At 49.2% G+C, this 21,475-nt stretch overlaps 1 protein-coding gene across 1 annotated transcript in view; it reads left to right on the top strand.

Annotated features, from left to right (window-relative positions):
• Positions 1 to 290: 290 nt before the first annotated feature.
• Positions 291 to 21,475, top strand: part of EPHB1 (EPH receptor B1) — a gene marked incomplete at its 5' end in the record, with an annotated part of 260,244 nt that continues 239,059 nt past the window's right edge. Inside the window, one exon of the mRNA XM_081105506.1 lies at positions 291 to 1,002. Within this exon, the coding sequence (XP_080961632.1) occupies positions 291 to 1,002 (712 nt within the window). The remainder of the gene's footprint in view (positions 1,003 to 21,475) is intronic.

Raw genomic sequence — 21,475 nt, 5'->3', positions numbered from 1 at the left:
CTCAAGGGGCCAAAGAGCCACATGTGGCTCGTGAGCTGCGGTTTGCCGACCACGGGGTTAGATGAAGGGAGGCTTTCTAGAGTAAAGTCTTTCCTATCTGGGGATGGGCTGCATAGTATTTTGAAGCCCACTTATAGGAGACCTTTAAAAGCAGGTTAGGGTTAGATGTGATGTGTTCATTTCTCATGTCAAACAGGTGGACTGGTGAGCTCCTAAGGCCCTCCTCCAGTGCCAGGCTTCTCTTCTGACTGCCTCTCTGTGTCTTCTCACTTTCTATTTTCTGTTTTTACATGTGTGTGCCTGTGGACTGCTTGGAACAGTGGGAAGAAGTCAGTGGCTACGATGAAAACCTCAACACCATCCGTACCTACCAGGTGTGCAACGTGTTCGAGCCCAACCAGAACAACTGGCTGCTCACCACCTTCATCAACCGGCGGGGGGCCCATCGCATCTACACAGAAATGCGATTCACTGTGAGAGACTGCAGCAGCCTCCCCAACGTCCCAGGCTCCTGCAAAGAGACCTTCAACTTGTATTACTATGAAACTGACTCTGTCATTGCCACCAAGAAGTCAGCCTTCTGGTCTGAGGCCCCCTACCTCAAAGTAGACACCATTGCTGCAGATGAGAGCTTCTCCCAGGTGGACTTCGGGGGAAGGTTGATGAAGGTCAACACAGAAGTCAGGAGCTTTGGGCCTCTTACTCGAAATGGTTTTTACCTCGCTTTTCAGGATTACGGAGCCTGTATGTCTCTCCTTTCTGTCCGTGTCTTCTTTAAAAAGTGTCCCAGCATTGTGCAAAATTTTGCGGTGTTCCCAGAGACCATGACAGGGGCAGAGAGCACGTCTCTGGTGATTGCTCGGGGCATGTGCATCCCCAACGCAGAGGAAGTAGATGTACCCATCAAACTCTACTGCAACGGGGACGGGGAGTGGATGGTGCCTATCGGACGCTGTACCTGCAAGCCTGGCTATGAGGCTGAAAACAGCATGGCCTGCAAGGGTAAGGTCTGAGACCCCTTGAGACCTTTGCTTCCTGCCCACCTGGAGCAGGGCCAAGTCTGCAAGGTTTCCCACCTCGAGCTCTGGATTATGCAGGAACAGAATAGCCCAGTGGCTCTTATATTATCAAGCTCTGGGTAACCTTCATCCCCTATGCTAGGCCTGATGATTTTCTAATGGTGTCCAACCAGAATGTCCATATTAATGGTAGGGGAAGAGATGGGAAGAATTCTAAATGGTGGATAATAACTTAACCATCAGTTGTATCTAGTTTTGGGACATGACATTCTCTCTCTCTCTCTCTTTCTCTCTCTTTCTCTCTTTCTTTCACACACACACACACACACACACACACACACACACACACACCTGCATGTCCAGCTCCATGCTCTGAGGCATAGAGAATTTGGGATTTGGGTTGTCATGGGCAGTTCACTCAAGGGTAATTGAGAGGTGATTGAATTTGGAAAATATTTTAGTTTATTTCAGTCCAGCTCCCACAGCACTCAACTTGGTACTGAACCCATGTAGCTCATTAACTCAAAGCCCTCTGGCTTGGCTGTCTTCCTCTAGGGGCTCAGTGCCAGGCCCTGGGGCAGGGATGGGCCTAGTTTTGGCGTGTCCTAGAAGGAGATGAAGCTATTGGAATGGGGGTGAGATGCTATCATGAGTTGAATTACCTTTGCTTCTGAATGTTACAGAGTGATGCAGACTTTGCAGTTTGTGGGGGTCATGGTACTGTGTGCTCACATAGGCTCTGCTCAGTCCGAAGGAGTACATGTCCAATAGGTGGCAATCAGTGTGCTGAGCTGGATCTCAACTCACTCTTCTCTGGGAGTAAACAGAAGAGTCTAGAGCAAGCATGTCAAACTCAAAGGCTAACACGGGCCAAATAAACGAGGCATGCAGCCCACAGGATGCGAGTCGCCAACCGGTGGTCTGCAGACCACTGGTGGTCCATGAGGTCTGAAAGGTTGGTGACCGCTGAACTTGGGGGAGAGAGTTGGGGAAGAGAAAACTGCTTTCCTTTATTAAGTTTCCTTTGTGGCCTTCAAAGTTTCAGACTCTTTCAAGAGCAAGGCCTCCTACATGGACCTCAGAAATGACCACCTTGACCATAACCCATCATTCAGCGGCCTTAGTCCTTTGGGGCATCTTGGAGGAGGGGGTCTATAGTAGCTCCTCTTTCTTTAATATGAGCCTCGTGCCAGCTGTCTTCCCTGGCATCCTCCCATCCCATCTGAGCACCCGGCCTTCCCTTGTGTTTCTTCCTCACTCACCTGGCTCCCCAAGCACCTGCAGGCGAAGTGCCAGGCACAGACAGGATTGCTAATACCCATCAGCTCTGCGATCCTTTGGACTCAGCTAATTGGCTGGGCTGGGGCCCTCACACAGCCTTTCTGAGGCCTGCTGAGAGAGGAGAGCTGCGCCTTTGTGTCTTTATTGGATTTCTTGGTTATGGTACCCATGATGGATGGTGTGGAAGCAGAGGGGAGAGAATGCCAGATCAAGCGATGAATCAATGCAGACAGTTTTAAAACCAGCCTGGCCTGGTCCCACAGCGCTCCTCTTTGTCCCATTGGTTGGAGGAGGGGCAGGAGGTGCCCTCTTTGGCATTTGTCAGGGTCTGAGTAGGGACCCAGGCACCAGGCTGAATTCTTAAAGGGGCAGGTGCAGCAGCTTGCAACAGTGTGGGTGATGTCTCCAGGCTTCAAAGGGCTGCCATGCCACACTTGCTGGCTGGGCCCTCTTGTTTTTCTGATTATTTCCTGGGCAAAACGGCAGGAACCTGAGCAAGCATTGATTGGTTCTGATTTAATTGGGACTCTGGGAACAGGCTCATTTCTTTGGGCTAATTGGAAGTTTTCTCTTTTGGGGAGTTCTGCTGTCCGTGCTGCTTGTCAGTGGTTGTCCTGGGAAGGCCTGGGGAGACAAATATTTAAATCCAAATGGTTTCTTTCCAGTTTCCCTCCCCACCTCCAACTCTCTCTGGACTTTTGGGGTACATTCCTAATCCAAAGCTATTGTGAACCTGGCTTGACTTTACAAACTGCTCCTTGCAAACTCATTGGCGTGTGGAGGAAATGGGGAGCCCAGGGCACCATCTCATTGCCATTTCAGTGGCATAGGCAGCCACATTTTGGTGGCATTTCCAAGAGTGGAGAGGAATCAGTCAGCATCATAGGTCCTTCTGCCCAGCAGCCTGGCTGAGCTCAGTGACCTAGACCAGCAGAGAAACTCCCTTTTATCCTATCACCAGCACCTGAAGCTGCATCTTTGCCCTTGGCTTTGCTGGTAACCTTGATGGTTGAGCCAGACTCCCTTCCCAGGGCTGAGGGCAGGTTCTCCCTAGGAGGTGCAGAGACAATGGGCACAGATGGTTATCTTGGGGAGCTCTGCACCCTTTGGTTTGAGATGGGAAGTGCATGTGGATAGATTTGTGACTGGGGCCATGGTGTGTCTTCAAGGGATGTTCAAGCTGTCAGGTAGGCACCGTGGCCATTCACAGCACTCCTGGGGCACAACAGGCGATGCTCATGAGCATGGAGCATAGTGGGTGCCAGGGAATTGTGACTGAGAAACAGGGAGCCTCCATCAGTTCTCCTGGAGAAAAAGGCAAGTTACTCTCTCCCAACACAGTCCTGAGAACTGATGCCCTGGAGCCAGACTGGCAAAGCCTGGGTGATTCTGTGATTCACAGAAATGTGGATCTGATAAATGATCTTTTCTGGATATTTGAGTGTGAGCCTTTGCATGGGTTGGTAGAAATCTACAGGTTGGTAGAAAGAATATTCTTTATATTATTGCTCTGGCACGACAGACTTTCACGATGGCAGGGGCTTCTTCTCCTGACTTTCACTTTGTGTCTGCTGAACCCCCTCCTGTCAGAGTCATGGTGACCAGTCTCTGGGTTGTGTAGAAGCACCTGGAGACCAATTAGGCAGCCCAGCCAGGGAAGAGGGGTCCTGGCCCAGAGCTGTTTCTGCTGTGAGGCAGGAGGAAGGGAAGAGGATGGGGGCAAGCAGAGGAAGCTGTGGGGAGAGGGATGTGGGGCAAGCGGCTCACACATGTTCCTGAGGGCTCCATGGCCTAAGGCCTGTTCCCGACTCACCCTTTCTGCACACACAGGTTGGACCCATCAGGCAGAGAATCCCAGCAGCCAGCTGACCTCGCCAGTGACTCTGACCCCATCACGCATTTGTCTCTATGAAATTGTTAATTACTAGGAAAATGGACATCTGTCCCCAGTTCAAGTTTCATGCTCATGGCACAGTGGATTAATGAGAAATCCTGGCTGTGTCCTCCGCCCCCCCCCCCCACACACACCTTCCCTGCTAAGTTGATTCTCTATGTGGGTCCCTATAGCCTAATTGTCTCTGGTCCAGGGAGGCCAAGATACGGTCCTCTGCAAGCCATCTCTGTGCTGTGGAGCCTAAACTATAATGAGCTGATGTTCGCCTCTGGGACACTGGAGGGGCTGAGATTGACAGTTGCTAGGGGGAACCTGGCACAGGCAGGCCCCTTACCTGTCTGTTAGAAACTTAAGGGCTATAGTATCCCATATGGATGCCCAAGGAAAGGTCCCAGGTTCTGGGACAGTCTTGCAGCTAGGTCCTAGCCAGAGCAGTGGACCCACGGGATTTGGATCTGCCTCTGCCCCTGAGTGCTCCCTGAGGGCATGGCTTGCCCTCCCAGGCACGAATGGTCTTCTGGAGCTTCCAGAAGAAGCTGCCCCATTAGCCTTCATCTCTAGCCACTGTTAGGAGTCAGGAGATGACAATGCTATACATAACCATCCTCCCTTGCTCCTGCCCCTGAGGGAGTCCACTGCAGAGGGCACACCCTGAACCATGGTCTAGGCATTCATTCCTGGAGCTCTCACTTGCAGGGTGGGTACAGGTAGATGAAAAGGGGAAGGGAGTGTGTACAGGTGGAAGAGGCCTAACCTAGAGAGGAGCTGGTTTTAGTCCTGGCCCTGCTGTGACATTCTGGTGGTTTTTAGTTAAGCCCTTTACTGTGGACAATCCTATCTTCTCTGCCCACTTCTCAGGGTGTGGGAAAACCAAGTAAGATAATGGAGAGGAGACTGCTCTGTAAGCCAGGCAATGCCATGTGTTGCCAGGTGTCATTCCCTTAAGCTCTCCAGCGCACCATCTGACTCTGGTTACTAAAGGAATAAGATTCTGGAATGAAGTTGGCATGTGGTATTTTTACCCAGAGACACAGGTCACAGGAGCCCTGAACATCAGTCATTACCTACTTACACCTGCTCAGGTCCAGCTCCATGACTGTCAAGAGGTGGCCAGTGAAGTCAGCACATAGGTGTGATCCACTGTCTCTCGCCAGATCAGTGGGTCAGTGAACCTGCGTTTGAAAGGTGTGGCTCATGAGGCCTGCTTTGAGGCAGGTGGTCTAGGCAGGTGGTCTTTGTGAGCTGGAGGTCTGAGTAGCGAAAGAAGACTCCCCAAGCACAAGAGAGAACATGGTCTTCCAAAGCAGTGATTCTTGATCCCAGAGTGGACTCAAGAGCTCACAGGAAAGATTTTATAAATTGACATCTCAGATGCCCCCTTCTGAGACCCTGTTGGGTGGGTCTGGTGGAGGCCCAGGCTGATAACCCCCGAGTGTAAGGTCCAGACTAGGACCATCTCTGTAGCTGGAGTTGAGAGGAAGGGGGCACCAAAGGAGGTCAGTGTAGGTGTCCTTGGGTTTGTGGGATGTGTAGAAAGGGTGGACCTGAGCCCCTGAGGGGACATAGAAGGGGTCTGGGAGCAGGGACTGCAGGCAGGCTGGAGGCTGGTTGGACTGATCATGGAGCCTGCAGGCTGACAGGAAGAAGATGCTCAGAGCATCCCCTTACCTCGAGTAAGGGGTGGGGACCGTGGGAGGGCCGTGAGACCCTAATGAGGCCAGACATTGTCAACGTGGCACCTCAGCTGCTACGAAGCCTAAGAAGGGCTCTGGGAAGAGCAGGCAGGGACAGGAAGCTGAGAATGGACTCAGAAAAGAGCAGCCTTCTCTGCAGCTGGCTGGCACCAGCTGTTCACTCGGGACTGTCCTCAGAACAGCAAGGGGTGAGGGGCACCACTGTGCTCAAGGGCACATCAAACCTGTGGGATTCCCATGCCCTGCTCAGGGCCGGCCAAGCAGAGTTGGGGCTGAGGGTCCAGGTTCTGTACCCAGGAATCCACATGGATTTTTCAGGGGCTCTCAGGTTAGTTAGGACCAACGCAACTCTGGATGTTGGCAGGCCTTGACAACTCTTAAAGCAGAACAGCAGTTCCTGCTTCGCCTATCTGCCTGTGTGTCTGTCTCCTACTCATCATGTATCTGTCACAGCCCTGAGCTGGGCCTGAGTGCTCTGGGTCACTGCCTGTGCGGCCCTCCATGGCACTCCTCAGGCCGGACCCTCCCTGCCTTCCCTTCAGAGATCTCTTCTTCTGCAGCTTCTTCTTCACTCCTCTCCTCTCCCCAAAGGGGACTTTTTTCCCTGATAATTTTCTACCTACATGTAAATTCTTTCATGCCTGGAAACCCAAGGGACATTTTGCACCTTCCAACAGTTTCGGTGCCTTTGTCAACTTGAGCAGCCGAGATGAGCCAATTTATAAGCCTGGGGGAGTTGAGACGGAAAATCTGCAGGATTCGAAGGTAAAGAAAAATGTGTCTAATTTAGCTCCTCTTGGAAAAAGAAGTTTCTAGGGTCTATTTCACTCTCCCTTAGGGTTGCTGTTCACAGCTCTGGTTCTCCACCTGCCTCCTCATCCTAGATGCTGAAAGAGAAGGTGGGACCCTGAGGGAGTGAGGAGCGTGTGTGTGTGTGTGTGTGTGTGTGTGTGTGTGTGTGTGTGTGTGTGGCGCCACTGTGCTAGCAGTGCATTCAGGGGTACTGGAAAATGCTTTCTGCTCTCTCTGGTCCTTCTGCAGTTGACTGGTGAGTGAGAGGAAGGCCACAGCCCAGGCAGCCTCCTCTTAAGCCCCTGGGAGATCAGTTCTGCTCAGGGCCCAGGGCCCTGGGAGGCCAAGGTCATTAACAGCACAGCCCTGTAAGATGAGCTTCATAATAGGATTTCCCAACAGGGTACTTCATTTACAAATCCCTGGGGCCTCCTCTGCTCCCCACAGTGGCCCTGCCCAGCTCTCTCCAGAGAAGAATCTGATGTAATTGGCTGGATGTAATGGGCTGTGACATGGCAGGAGCAACAGCAAACAGAGCTGGAAGGATGCCCTTCTGCCACACCGACTCCTGCATACTGGGCATGGGGACTCAGTCCCAGGCTCTGGTGGTGGCAGAGGATGGAAAGGGGGCAAGGAAAGGGGAAGCTCGACACGGCCCCTTCTGCCTTTGAAAGACAGGGGTAGAAGCACCCAAGTGCCATTGGTGTTGACTAAACAATCATGCTTCACCCTGGCCATTGCTAGATTTACTGAGAATAACTGATAATATTCTGTGCATGAGACCTGCCCTGGGTAGGCGCGCCCATGACTTAATAAATATGTGTTATCAAAGATGACAATGAAGACACCCTCTGGTCATTACTGAGACGGTGTGGGTAGTAAAAACATCACGCTGGCCATGTAGGTAGGGCCCTGGTGCCAGCACTTACTGCACCTTCATTACCCATGAAGAGCTATATAGTCTGAAACTGCCCAGGCTGGGATGGGAATGTGTGGGATGCTGGGAGACCATCTATTCTGACTGCTTCATTGTCCGTAGAGTGAAAGTAGCCAGGAAGCATTTCTGGGCAGCAGTCTAGGGAGCCCCAGCTAGTTGACATCACAGATGGGATTGGAACCCAGGTCTGGGGAAGCCACCATCTGCCTCTCCTTCTGAGACTGGATGTTGTTGAAATTAACTGTCCTTAGAGGCAAATATGTATTTTCAGAAATATTAAACTTCTCCCTGTTCTCTCATGAATTCTCTCTGTGTCTGTGCTGTCCCTTATTTTGCTTGGGGTCCAGGCACTCGCTGGAGTCATGCTCTGGGGTTGTAGGTTTCCGCACTATATAACACAGAGCTTGTGTCAACTATTACCATCTTCCTTTGAACCTCTCCAGGAGAAGTACTCTCTCCAGATACTCTGACATGTTGACCTGCCTCTGAGCCATCCACAGGGTGCACGGTGTCTCGGTGGGTGACTCAAGCTCCCTGGGAAGGATGAGGTCTAAGGCTCTGTGCTTACAGAAAAGGACAGAGAGAAGGTGGCCAGGCTGGGGACTGGAGGCCTGGCGGTAGCTCTCTAATCCACGTCAAGGACCAGAATGGGACCCTAGCGCTGAATCCTGGCTCAGGCAGTGCTGTGGTCAGACTTGCCCCCTTTGCTTTCTTATCCCTGTCTCTCTGGAGCTGGGCAGTTTCCTTCCTCAGAACTTGAGCACAAACCTCTACATGCACAGACTTTCTCTCCTGGAGGGGGAACTACCACTTTTGAGTTTGAAGCATGGAGTCAAAAAGTCATATTGAATCGGAGCCTGACTGGAGTGGGTCCTTTAGTTCTGGGCCCCCAGGAACTCTGAGGGTACGCGTTCTGTTTCCACTGCTTGTGGCCATGGACAAGCTGGGCTGACAGTGCCCGGTGCTCCTGGACTTCAGTTCTCCCTCAAGGCAGTGGGGCAAAGAAGACCTAAAAGGGTCCACCTATCTGCAGGTGGAGAAGGAAAGCCTCCCACACTTGCCCACATTGCCAGGAATAAGCCTTATTTTGCCAACAGGGCTTGGACAGGGACATTGGTAGAGGAGCAGTGTTGGCTTTTCCCTAGGGGAGGGGCCTCTGCCTGGAGATGTCCTGTCTACTCTCTCCCTGATGGCTGAGCTAAGAGCTGGAGTATCAGTTACCTGGGAAGGCAACTGAGCCCTTCACTTTTGTTTGAGGGCCAATTAATAAGGCAAAGTAGGCAGATCCTGGGGAGATGCAGTTTACTACAGAAGAGTATGTCTGGGTCTGCTCTAGGAGCTCTCCCATATGGCAGAGGGCATCCTGCCTTTCTGTGTGCCTACCCAGCCTGCTGCAGGATGCGTCTGCACATTTGCAGGTATGCTGGTCTCATCCTCCAGTGTGTGTGTGTGTGTGTGTGTGTGTGTGTGTGTGTGTGCGCGCGCGCGTGTGCGTGCGTGTACGCGCGCGCACGCTCTCATGGCCAAGGAGGTCAGGAGGAAATCAGCTCAGCCACATCAGGCCCTGGAGAGGCTGGTGCGGAAAAGGGGGCATGGTGGGAGCCTCAAGAGGCATCTAGGAACCACAGGTCAGAAATGCAGGGGCAGGGAGGCTCAGCCCAGTCCTCCTGAGGGCTTTCATTGAGGGTAGGACCCAGTTTAGAAGAAGGGCTGGACAAGGACATGGGCCTTTTGTTTCTGGCTTGTTCTTGGCCTTTGTCTGGAATAGTCCCCCAACCCTATGGGCATACATTTTTAGTAGGGGCTGGAGTTCCCTGGTCTCAGGTGACACTTGGGGTCCTACTCTGGTCATGTCCCTGCAGGCCTGCACGGTTCTGGCTCCAATTCTCCAGGCAGGTTGGGTTCCCCTCGGGAGTTCCTGTGCAGTGAGTGGTCCTTGTGCTCACTTTTTCTTCAGGTACTTCCTGGGCACCTACTACTGCCAAGCCCTTTATACTATGGACTCAGATTGAACACTGACTTCTAAGAATTTGCTACATTCTTAGCTCTTAGAAAGTGCTTGCAATGTCCAGAGGGCAAGGGGACCACACGGGGTTCTGTGGACCTGGCAACCAATGGAGGATGGCTTCTCTTAGCTAGATGAGACCTCTGAGGACAGGGAGTCCAGCCCACTGGATGGCACTTCCTTTGCTTTCCCCCAGCTTTTAGACACCTTGAGTGGTGGGACAGTCAGACTTCCCGAAGCAGCCTAGTTCATATCTGAGCCCTACATCCTGGTATTGAAACAAATCAGGAGCTCTCTGCTCTAGTCCCTGAGGTAGAACTTTTGTGCATATCTCTCTCATCCCAAGTTACCTTTTGTTGTTATTATTTTTAAAATATTTTGGGTCCGGCCAGTGTGGCTCAGTGGTTGAGCATCGACCTATGAACCAGAAAGTCATGATTTGATTCCCCATCAGGGCATATGCCTGGGTTGGCGGGCAAGCAGGAAGCAACCGATTAATTATTCTCTCTCATCATTTATGTCTCGCTCTCTCCCTTCCTTTCTGAAATCAATGCAAATATATTTTAAAAATATTTTGAATACTTAATACATAGGAGAACTAAATTCCCCTTCCACTCTGGTCCTCACCAGAGTCCCACACAGTTACAATTTCTGACAGACTCTTGCAGAGAGGGTGCATGCATTTGCACACCCAAAATATAGACATACCTTTCTCCCACCTGCACTGGGGCAAAATGCACAGGGTTTTCACCTAGTTCCCCCACCCCCTGTCTCACTCAGCAATGAAGGTTTACAGTAATTGGGTTTTATTACATAGAAATCTGCCTCATTCTTTCCAATGATTGTTAGTATTCCATTGGATGGATGCACTTTTATTTAATTGGCCCTTCATTTATATACATTTAGGTTGTTTCCTGTTTTTTATTTCTAAACAGTGTTTCAACAAACATCTGTGTGCATTCATCTTTGCACTTAAGTGTGAGCATATGTGTGAGACAAATTTATTAATTTATTCAATGAATATGTATTGAGGACTTTTCTATGTGCCAAGCGCTTTTCTAACAGCTAAGGATGAATAAATTTTTAGAAGTAAAAGTGCTGAATCAGAGTATATAAATATTTAATTTTGATGGATACTCCCAAATGGTCCTCCAACAAAGGCATTTTCTACCAATTTTTGCTCCCACCAACAATGTAAGAGTTCCTATTCCCCGTCCCTTTGCCAAGATAATAAAATATCAATCATTTTTATCTTTGCAAATCTGTTAGGTGAATACCAGCATCCCATTGCGGTTTCAGTTTGCCTTTGTCTTACTGTGAGGGCCACTGAAACATGGCAGAGTTCCACGAGTTGCCCTGCTCAGGAGTTGAGACACAAGCTTTTCTATAAAACATATCATTAAATCAGGAAATTTGCATGTTGCAGGAAGTTTGGCATTTTCTCAATCCTTGATGTAGTCCACTCTTCACTTTCTTCTCTCCCCATTCCCTCCTGCCCTGCATCCCACCATTTATATGTTCTTTATCCATCTGTCTCACAGGGCATTTTTGGTATATGCCATGCACCTATTTTGGCATTTTTCAGAGTGTGGTAGGTGAAGGGTGCACAGATAGGACAGGACAAGAGCAGGTACTGATGCTGAAAGGCCATGCCATTCTCGTGGTCCATCAAGAAAGCTGGCCCAGCCTGGTTTGGTGGGAAACACACCTGGCTTACCCATCCTTCCTTTCCTGCCCTGGGGCCTATTCTGGACTCCCTGATCTGCCCCTCACATTTCTCAGCTCTTTGGCTCAGTCCCACATCTCTCCCTTTAACTCTCCCAGCTTACCTCTGGGGCCCGAAGCCTCAACTCACCCTGGTGACTCCCCCTCAGCCACCCGTTCCTGTCACCAGCCTTTAGACTTTCTCCCTCCAGCCTCTTCATTTCTTCTGCACCAACATACTCTCACCAGACCTGCCATCCCTTCCACAGCCTCCCTGAGTCAGTGTCAGACCCATCCTTGACTAGTATGCCCCAGCTGGGAGCACACACCTTCCCACAGCCTGGCTGAAGCCCCCAGGCCCTGCTTCTGAGTGTTGTCTTAGCCCTGGATCGCTGCCCATTGCCTCCATTCTTTTTATTTTTGTCTTCCAACTCTGCAACAATTCTATCTCTCTGGGCCATGGACTTCCTATCTCTCTTACTTTTCTTAGTCTCTCTCTCCTCTTGCCTCTGCTCCTCTCCTGTCTTCTCCCCTCCCTTCCCCTTTCTTCTTTCCTCCCTTCCTTCTTTCCCTTAAAGTAAACATACTCAGCTTAAAAAAAAAAGGAATCAACTTAAAGAAAAACAACAAATTAAAACTCTGGTGTGTAGATTTGGCTAAAAAGCAATCAAGATAACATGCAAATAACTAATGTTTGAAGAGAATGCGGACTTGCCCTGTTTACCTGGGCTAAGGAGGCAGTCCCATGTTTCCTTGTGAGATCATGTTGATGGTTACAAGGTGGGTATGGAGCGAACGTTCCTGGACTGGCTTCCAGCTTGCATGGCTGTCGTTTATGGAGCACTCATTAAATACCAGATGCTCTGCCAAATTCTTTCCTACATCCTCTCTAAATCCTCACAATAGCCCTGTGAGGTACCCAGGACTACCATCCTTATTTTTTAATGGAAGATACTGAGGCACAGAGAACTTGAGTAACATTGCCAAGGGCATACAATGTAGGACTCTGAGGCCTGGCTGGTAAACGCTATTCTCTACTCCTTCCCAGCTGGAGAAGAGCAGGATTCACTTAGGGGCACATCAGTGATTTGTGAAGGGAGCTGAGCCTTCAGTGTCCCGTTTGGGCTGAGATAGAAGCCATCGCAGTTTGATCTGCATTTCCCATTGGCTAGGGACCAGGTAGCCTTGGAGTTCATGGGGTGACCATGCTCATGGGCAAGAATGAACTGAAGGTAGAGTTGAACCACCCCCACCTCCACCTCCATCCTCAGCCCAACTCTCAGTCTTATTCTCTCCTCCCCCTTCCTCGTAGGCAGGGCCACGCCTGATACTTCTCTGCATCCCTAATGCCTACTCTGTGCCATCTGTTAGATGAGAACAAAACAAAATGCATTGAAAACAAAATTTGTGGAAGCAGGATGTGAGCTGAGCAGGAAGAAGGGCTTTGCATTAGGATGTGTGAGAAAACTTCCCAGTAGCGTTGAGTAGCGTAAACTCCAAAGAAACCAGTCAGGAACCGGGTGTGAGTCTGCTGACAAGGCGTGCACTTGCAGAGGTGATGATGGCAGGACCAGATGGAGGAAGTAACCAGTGATGGTAGAGGCCTTGTCTGTCTGTTGTCCCATAGAGTGACACATTGTGCACACACACAGAAAAAAATCAACAGAATGGTCGCAAGCCCATGCATCATGAAACCCTTTCACTGAAGGTTGTTGGTAATGTCTCAGTTTGACAGAGGACATAAGGTCAGTGCCACGTGTGCATTTCAAGTAGAAAATGACAATCTGCTCTTTGCACAAGATGGATAGAGCTTCTCATTGAAACTGTATGGAATATGCAAGAACTCTGCCAAATCATGGGCTTGGCAAAATTTTGCCTGTTCTGGGAATTAGGTGATTTGAGGGTTTCTGTTTGGTTTCTGAGTGTGTCACACACATGGCTACATTGGAATGTGGAGACCCTGTCACGTGGGGCTTGTCTTTTCTCACTGGTTCTGTTTGTCTTCCCCTCTGTGTCTTTGGCCAAATTTGTCTCCCTTGTTTTCCTTTCCTCTATTTATTCTATTATCTTGTCTGTCTTCTCTCTGGACTTGCTTCGAAAAGAGAAAAACGAGAAAGCACATTCCATTGGTAGGATTTTAATGACTAGATGGCTATTTCCATTCATTGTTTTTATTTTTTCCCCCCTAGGAAACTGTTTCGATGCAAATTGCAATAAAAATGAATTCTTTCATGTAGTAAAATACAGGAAATCAATGTTAGTCATTGAAATCAATTGCAAATATTACAAAAGTAATTTTTGTCATCAAAATTAATATATAATCACACATGTTGATAATAAGATCATTTATTAAAAAGAACAATAGCTCCCCCCTCCAATGCCCTGCTTCTCTGTGCTTATTTCTTAATTTTTCTGAAGCATTCTCTGCTTCTTTCAGCTTCTTCTATCCCATTTTCAGTTATTCTTGGCTTATGAGAATTCTTTCAAGCTTCCTTTTTTCCCTAACATATTTTAAATCTTTTAATCCAGCTACTAGTTAAGGACTAGTAACCAAAACTGTTCATTGTTGAACTTAACATACCCAATCAGAGTGACAACACCCTGCTCTCTTTGAGGGGATCTCTGCCCACCTACTTGCCCACTTCCCTAAGAATCTCCTCTAATTAAAACTCAGTTATTTAGGAGCGTGTTTCATCTTTGGGGATTGGCCTTTCCATTCCCCTTTCCTCTGAACCCCACCACGGTGTGCTTACTGCCTCCTCCTGGGCACCTGGAGAGCCCCCTGTGAACTAACAGTGCCAAAGGAGCAGCAGATGCCCTCTGCTCCGAGGGCTTTCTGCAGCCCTGGGGGTAGTGGATTTGCTACCCAGAGACCTGATAGCATCAGTACACAAGCCAATTGGGCATCCATACAACCCACTGCTTCTTGACCCAAGAGGAAGAGGCAGAGACGGCTACCCCTGGACATCCCAGGGGACGATGGCCTGAATCCTCTTTCTACCCTGGCTTCCCCCAGAGGCCAGGCATCTCCAGGCCTTTCCCCCACAGTCTCCTTTCCTGCCTGTAGCTGTGTGCTGGCCCTTCCTTCTGGACCACAAAGGGCTCTGTAGACAGACATTGTGTGTTGTTTGCCAACATGGGGGCCTGGGTACACAGAGGGGGCGAGGGAGAAGCCATCTGCTCTCTCCTTTCACACGGACCTTTGCTTTCTCCCTTTCACTCTCCCCCGATCTCTGTCTTTGAATGTGCATACAAAAATGAAAAAGCAGTTGCTAATTAGAGCAAGAGAATGGGAGTGAGCCTGGAAGAGGGATACAACAGAGAGGCCCGCTCCCGTGCAAATCGGCCAGCTTTTAAGAGCCAGGGAAGGAAGGACAAGGGGGCCCTGAAGGGGCTTGGGGTTTATTTTGACAAAATAAGCAACAAAGCTTCTTCTTCAAAATGGGAAGGCCGAGCTTTGTCTTAACCTCCCATCATAGAAGGGGAGGAAACAAGAAATGACAGTTTCCCGTAAACTCCCACGGCTGGCGGCTGGCGTCCACCTACTCTACCTTTTCTTATCTTTTTCTCTCTCTCAATAGCCCAGTAAACAATAGTCTCTATTTTGGGGGACTTTAAGTGTATCCTTTTATTGGTAATTTTGTTCTGCCTGATAGAGAGAGTGGGAAATCATTGGCTTCTCTCCCCAGGCAGGGCTGGCTGGGAGAGGGGAGCGCCCCCACACAGGAGCAGCTGAGTCATCAGGAAGCCCCCGCCTGGAGAATATCCTCCAACAAATTGAGACTTTCTTTCAGAGTCCCATGTCCCCCCCCCCCCCCCCCCCCGCCCCCAGCCCCTACTCCTACTCTTGGATCACCCAGCGATTTCTTTTTCTAACCCTGCCTCATTAAGTGTTCCAGGAGCCGTCCTGATGTGTGTGCCGAAGTACTGGCTGCCCAGTGTGTGGCTGGGGGGACAGCAGCCAGTGTTAGGACAGGGCTCTGCTCAGAAGGTTCCACGACAGCCAGGGTCGGGGGCACCCACCTGGCAGTTCTGCCATGGCTTACCATGGAGCCGCCCCTGCATCATTCATTCAGGCTCACTCTGAAGGCCTGGAGATGCCCAGGTGGACTGACTTTGAAGAGCTGTCAGTCATGGTGAGGAAAGGCTACCTGGTGACCTGGTCCCTTGAGAGATGCAGTTACTCCTGGTACAAGGTGAACAGGTTGATGGCGCAGCTGTGTGAAGGTTTTGGCATACAGGCCCTGTGCATTGAAAAAATGAGGTTATTTTCCGATTTCTTGTGAATGTAAATAAATGAAGACAAGACCAGAGGAAGCCTCATCATGGGGCATGTTGGTACTAACTAGTCAGGGAGGAAGAAAGGAAAAGGAAATAGAACCTGGGAAGAAAGGATGGTAATTTGTTCATTCTCTTCCACTGGTAGCTGCTGAAGGCGATGGATACACACGAGAAGAGAGAATGACCCACTGGAATCTATTGGGAAGATCCTCTGATTCTGGGATGAGGTTTCAAAATGCACTTTCTGGGTGTCCATGCGCAGTGGGGCTGTCTCTAGCACACAGGTGTCAGCTCTTGGTATTGTCAGTACTTTTTATTTTAGCCATTTTAATTGGCGTGTCCTAGTATCTCATGGTGGTTTTAATTTGCATTTCTCTAGTGAATAATGATGTTGAATATCTTTCATGTGCTTATTGGCCATCTGTTTATACTCTGTGGTGAAGTGTTTATTCAACATTTTTGCCCATTTTAATTAGGTTGTTTTCTTACTATGGAGTATTGAGATTTCTTTATGTATTTTGCATACAAGTCTTTTTGTTGAATGTATAATTTGAAAATATTTTCTTCCAGTCTGTGACTTTTCCCTTCTTTCTCTAAACAACATCTTTTACAAAGCAAACATTTATAATTTTGATGGATTCCAATTTATCCATTAAATTTTTTTTTATTAAAAACTGAATTTTAAGAGCAGTTTTAGGTTCACAGCAAAATTAAGAGGAAAGTATAGACATTTTCCATATACTCTCTGCCCCTACCCATGTGCAACCTCCCCCATCATCAAAATCCCCTACTAGAGTGACACATTAGCACCCACAGTTCATAGTTTACATATGGGTTCACTCTTGGTATGCATTCTGTGGGTTTGGACAAATTCTTAATGACGGGTCCACCATTACAGAGTATTTGCACTGCCCTAAAAATCCTTTGTGCACTATCTATGCCTTAATCTCTCCCCACTCCTCCACCCAGGACAACCACTGATCTTTTTACTGTCTTCATAATTTTGCCTCTTCCAGAATGTCCACATTTTTCAGAATGTCCAGCAGCTGCAACTGTGTGGTATGCAGCCTTTTCAGACTGGCTTCTTTCACTTAGTAATATGCACTTAAGACTTCTCCATGTCTTCCCATGGCTTGATGGCTCATTTTTCTTTCTTTTTTCTTGTTTTCATTTCTTTTTAGAGCTGAATGATACTCCATTGTTTGGAGAATTTATTCTTTTTTATTTTTCAGGTTATCCAGGTTATGGAGACTTTTGGTGTCATGTCCAGCAATTCTTTGCCCAGTCACAGGCCACAAAGGTTTTCTCCCAATCTTATCTTAAATGTTTTATAGACTTACGTTCCACTACATTTAGGTCTGTGATCCATTTTGAGTTAGCTCTTATTGAAGGTCTGAGGTTCATTTTATTATGATTTTGCACATAATATCCAGTTGTTTCAACACCAGTCAGCTGTGTGGATGACGTCACCTCCTCTAAGCCTTTGAGTGTTACCACCCTCCTCACAGCGTATACCACCTCAATCACCCTCCCATTTCCCCTACCTAGATTTATTTTCTCCATAGCACTCCTCATCTCTAACACCGTGCAGTTTACTTATTGATTGTGTGCACCATTTGTCTCTCCTCCCTAGAAAGTAGTCTGCATGAGGACAGGGATTTGAGTGTGTGTGCGGTGAGGGGGTCTGCTTGTTCACTGATGTGTGCTGAGAGAATGATAATGATTGGATGCAGGACTCTTCCCCTGGGGTTCCCTGGGGCACATGGCCGCAGAGGGGACGCTCCCAGGTAGTCCAGTCAGCCTGGATCAGATCAGAAGTGAGCTGCCCTGAGCTAGTCCCCTGCCTCACAGGTTCATCAGGCCAAACAGGTCTGTCAGAGTTAACCCCGCACTCTGGGCTGGGCTGTTCTTTCACACACCCGCCCACCATATTGTTTGAGACTCTAAGAACTTAAGCAATTAAACCGTTTTCCCTCTCAGTCTTAAAGTATTTGTTTCTTGAAACTTAAGCTTTATCCTTTTTTTTTTCACCCTTATACCCCTTGAAAAACAGAAAGAGCTCTAATGCCTTGGGAAAATTATCTTAAATTCTCATCAGCCCTCAATCCTGGGTGTTCGAAGGGACTCAGAGACGAGCTGGTTGGCAGGACCGGAGGACAAGCTGTTTAGGAGGCAAAGGTGGCTGGAATGGAGGCCTTCAACTGGCTAATGGCACTTCAGTCCAAGCGATGAGGCTTACCTCACCAAGTGGGAGGTCCTGGGAACCCAAGAAGCAAACCGTGCAAAGATAATGGGGAGACCAGAAGAAAAGTGGGCAGATTAAATAAACTGGGGTGGGGGGCTTAGTGGATTCTGTCCCTACCCCGAGTTCTAGCATCATTCTACTCTAGGCCTCACCAGTAGCCTGTGGAGTGTGTGTAGGGCATTGTGTCTCCCTGGGGTCTCCTCTGGAATTTCTGCATGGGAGGGCCTTGGGCAGCAGTGTGGTTGGCTGGATGGGGAGTGGGCTGGTGGGCATTTGAAGGCTGCATTTGCACAGCAAGCACACTGTTCTTAAAGCGAATGCTAATTTGGAGTTCGGGGGCACTGATGGGAACAGGATGGGAGGCTGCTGCTGTGTCTGTCAGGCCTGGCTGGTGGCAAGCATCTCCAGAAAGAGCTGCCCCTCCCCATCCTCACTACCCAGGCACAGCCCCCTGGATACCAATCCACCGCCAGTTCCAAGTGAACCCCGCGGGTCCAGCGGGTCCTGGCATTCTGCCCTCAGCTCAGCTAGCCGAGCTCTTTGATGATCTCTCCACAGCTCAGGCTCCTGGCCTGTTTGGAATCTGGTCACATCCTATGTTCGTTCCCAGGAAAGCAAACCCACGTCGTCTCCTGTTTCTGTCTCGTTTCCACCGCTGGATGGACCAATTCAGCTAATTTTCCCTTTTGATAAACTTTGCTTCATTTCGGTAGGAGGAGCTGCTGATTTTGAGTCATCAGAACTGCGAGGTGGGAGAACCCAACTTGTAATACTTCTTAAATTATACTTTAATGAAGATGCCTATTAACACTTGTAATAATTCACAGAAAAGAAGTCCAAGCAGAGCTGGTTGAAATATCTTCCTTTGTCTTTTTTTTTAATTTAAAGTGTTACCACCTTAAATGGAGGTCTTAATTACAGTGCAGAGACGGGAATTAGCAGTTTCTGAGAATCCCTTCTCGCCTGTGTCCTTGGCCACACCTCCCTCCATGGCTCTGTGGGAAGACCTGCCCCAGGAGAGGCTTCCCCTCCTCCCTGGGCCTCTCCCTGCCAGCCCTACAGAGCATCCTTGCTATGCACCAATGCTGCATGCAGGGCTTCTTAGCTGGATAGAAAGTGCTTGTGTCTTTAGGTCTTTCTCTGAGAATGAATATATATGTGTGTATGTGTATATGTATATGTATATGTATATGTATATATGCATATATAATCTCAGAGAAAGACCCAGATACATATAGTTAAAGAGGTCATATCAAAACTGGATTCCCAAAATTGTGGTATGATTTAAATGTTTGCTTTTAACACAAAAACTGCAAAGGTCTATCTATGTCATACTATGAGAAGACACTTGCAGGATTTATGAAATGTATCATGTGCAGAGCCCTAAAGGCAGGCTGGCTGGATAATGGGACACAGTTTTAAGTTGTGATGGACTTTTTTTCAGTCCTGTGAGTACATCTCACTGAGCTTGAATTTGAGGCCTTTCCCAGATGGAGTGGGGACAGTTGGCCCTCCTGGCTTGCCTGTGACAGCCCTGCTCAGCCTCTGAGTCTGGGAGGGTGGCAGCTCTGACCCGGGGTCCCTCATGTACCTGTACCTCCCAGGCTGGCCTCAGCCCATCCCCTGTCTCTGGTCTGAATCCTCTTCTTGCTCCCTCTACCACTTGGTGGATGCTTCATGGACAGAGCAATTTTGAGTCTGATTCAGAAGAGACATAAATCTGATGCCTGATTGAGCTGGGGGCTGCCGGTACAGCCACTTTCCCTCCTTGGGCATGGGGAATGTGTCATCCTGCAAGAGCCCCGCTCCACAGCGCCCCCTGTGGTCTCAGATGCTCATGGGCATCTGTGTGCCCTGACTCCCAGGTCTGCAGCCTGTTCTAAGGTCAGGCAAACAGCAAAGAGACTGCTTTCTCTGGCTGTGTTGATTGGCTCCCTTGTCTCTCCGAGCAGGGCGGGGGTCGGGGGTGGGGGGGTGGGGGGGTGGTGCTGATAGTTAAGGGCAGGTAGACCAAAGTTCAAAGCACCAGAGGAGACCTCACCTCAGCTTAGCCTGTTGGAAATGTTCCCTGCTTCTTTATTGTGGGGGAGCCAACTATAGGTCAGGCAGGGGGAGGGGAGCTGAGCAGTTCTCCTTGCCTGCATTCCTCTCCTTCAGGAGGAGTCCTCTGCAGAAATACAATGCCCAGGAGTGGCAAAGGTGGGTTGGGGTGGGGAGCAAACATCTGTGGAATACTCAATCCTAGAGGAAAATGCTACAGCTCAGGCTGCCAGGTCTGAGTGGGAGAGGGTGCCTTATCTCTTTAGGGAATCTGTTTCGAAAGGTGTTGACTTCGTTCTACTGAGTTAGGAGTGTTGTCTGATGTGGACAAATGCAGAGAAGCATGTCTGTGGGAGGGATGACCCAAAGGCCAGTGGCAAGTTGGTGATGTGGCAGAGTCCTCCCCTAGTACTCCGGGTTCACCCATTTCCAGATTCATTTCCTAAATCCCAGACTGGGTCAGTCGTTGCTATGTGCACGAACGCTTCTAGCTCCCCGTTGCTGTAAGAGCAGGTTCTCAGGCAAGCATGCCAAGAGTGCCCACATTCACACTAACATCGCAGTCCCCGTACCCAGCCTGGTTGGCAGTGTAGGTTCTAGAGCCAGACCGCCTGGGTTCGGACTCTGCCATAGCACCTACTGGCTCCATGACCTTAGGTAAATTACTTTACCTCTCTGTGCCTCCGTTTTCTCAGCTGTAAAATGGGCATAATCATAACCTACATTCTAGGGTGGTTGTGAAAAATGGATGAATTCATGCTTGCAAAGTACTTAGGACCTTGCTGGCTCTCAGGGAGCATATAAATTAGCCATTTAGTTATTCTCCACCTCACACATGGCCTCCTGGAACCCCTCCCACTTCAACTCCAACCATTCAAATTTTAAATCTCATGAATCCTCCAAGACCTACACCGACTTCTGCCTCTTCTATAAAGAGGTTATGTTTTCTTGCTCCAGCTGACAATTGGAACTAATCATGGACTTTTCTATTCATACCTGTCTCCTAGCCCATTGCCTATTTGTCACCATTTCTCTCTGCCCCTCAAATGCCTGAGGCTGACTGTGGGGCCCTGAAGGGTCAGCAGTCCCAGTCTGCATCATCCCTCTGTTTCTTGCAGGGCGAAGGGCCGCCAGTACTTCCTTGCTAGTTGGGCTGCTTCTGCGCTTTGCACCTCGCTGCCTGTCTTCCTTCTGCTCTTTGCTGTTCTCTTCTCCCTGGCCACGGCCCCCCCCCCCCCCCCCCGCAGTCTCCCTCTGTTTCTCTTCCTGTCTTCCCCTCTCCTCCCTTTTGAGTCTCCTTAGTTCTCTGACCTCCCCCACCTCTCTCTTAATGAGAACGTTCACACATCATATTGATTTGGAGTTTTAAAAAGCCAGCATTGATTTTTCTGGGGGACTTTTCATGATCTTATTTTAAAATGTGGGAGGAAAGCTGTTTCAAAAGCTGTTGACTTTGTTCTGTTTCGTTAGGAGTCGATGTGGGAAACTCTTTTCCAGAGACTCAGAGACCTTAGGGACTCGGATGCCACAGCTGATGAGCTGGGGGTCAGGACTGCCCTCCCTTTCCCAGGTCCAGGCTTGGG

Source organism: Myotis nattereri (genome assembly GCF_964212035.1).
Source record: "Myotis nattereri genome assembly, chromosome: 14".
NCBI classification, from domain to species: domain Eukaryota; kingdom Metazoa; phylum Chordata; class Mammalia; order Chiroptera; family Vespertilionidae; genus Myotis; species Myotis nattereri.
This window is presented reverse-complemented; position numbering and strand designations above follow the sequence as displayed.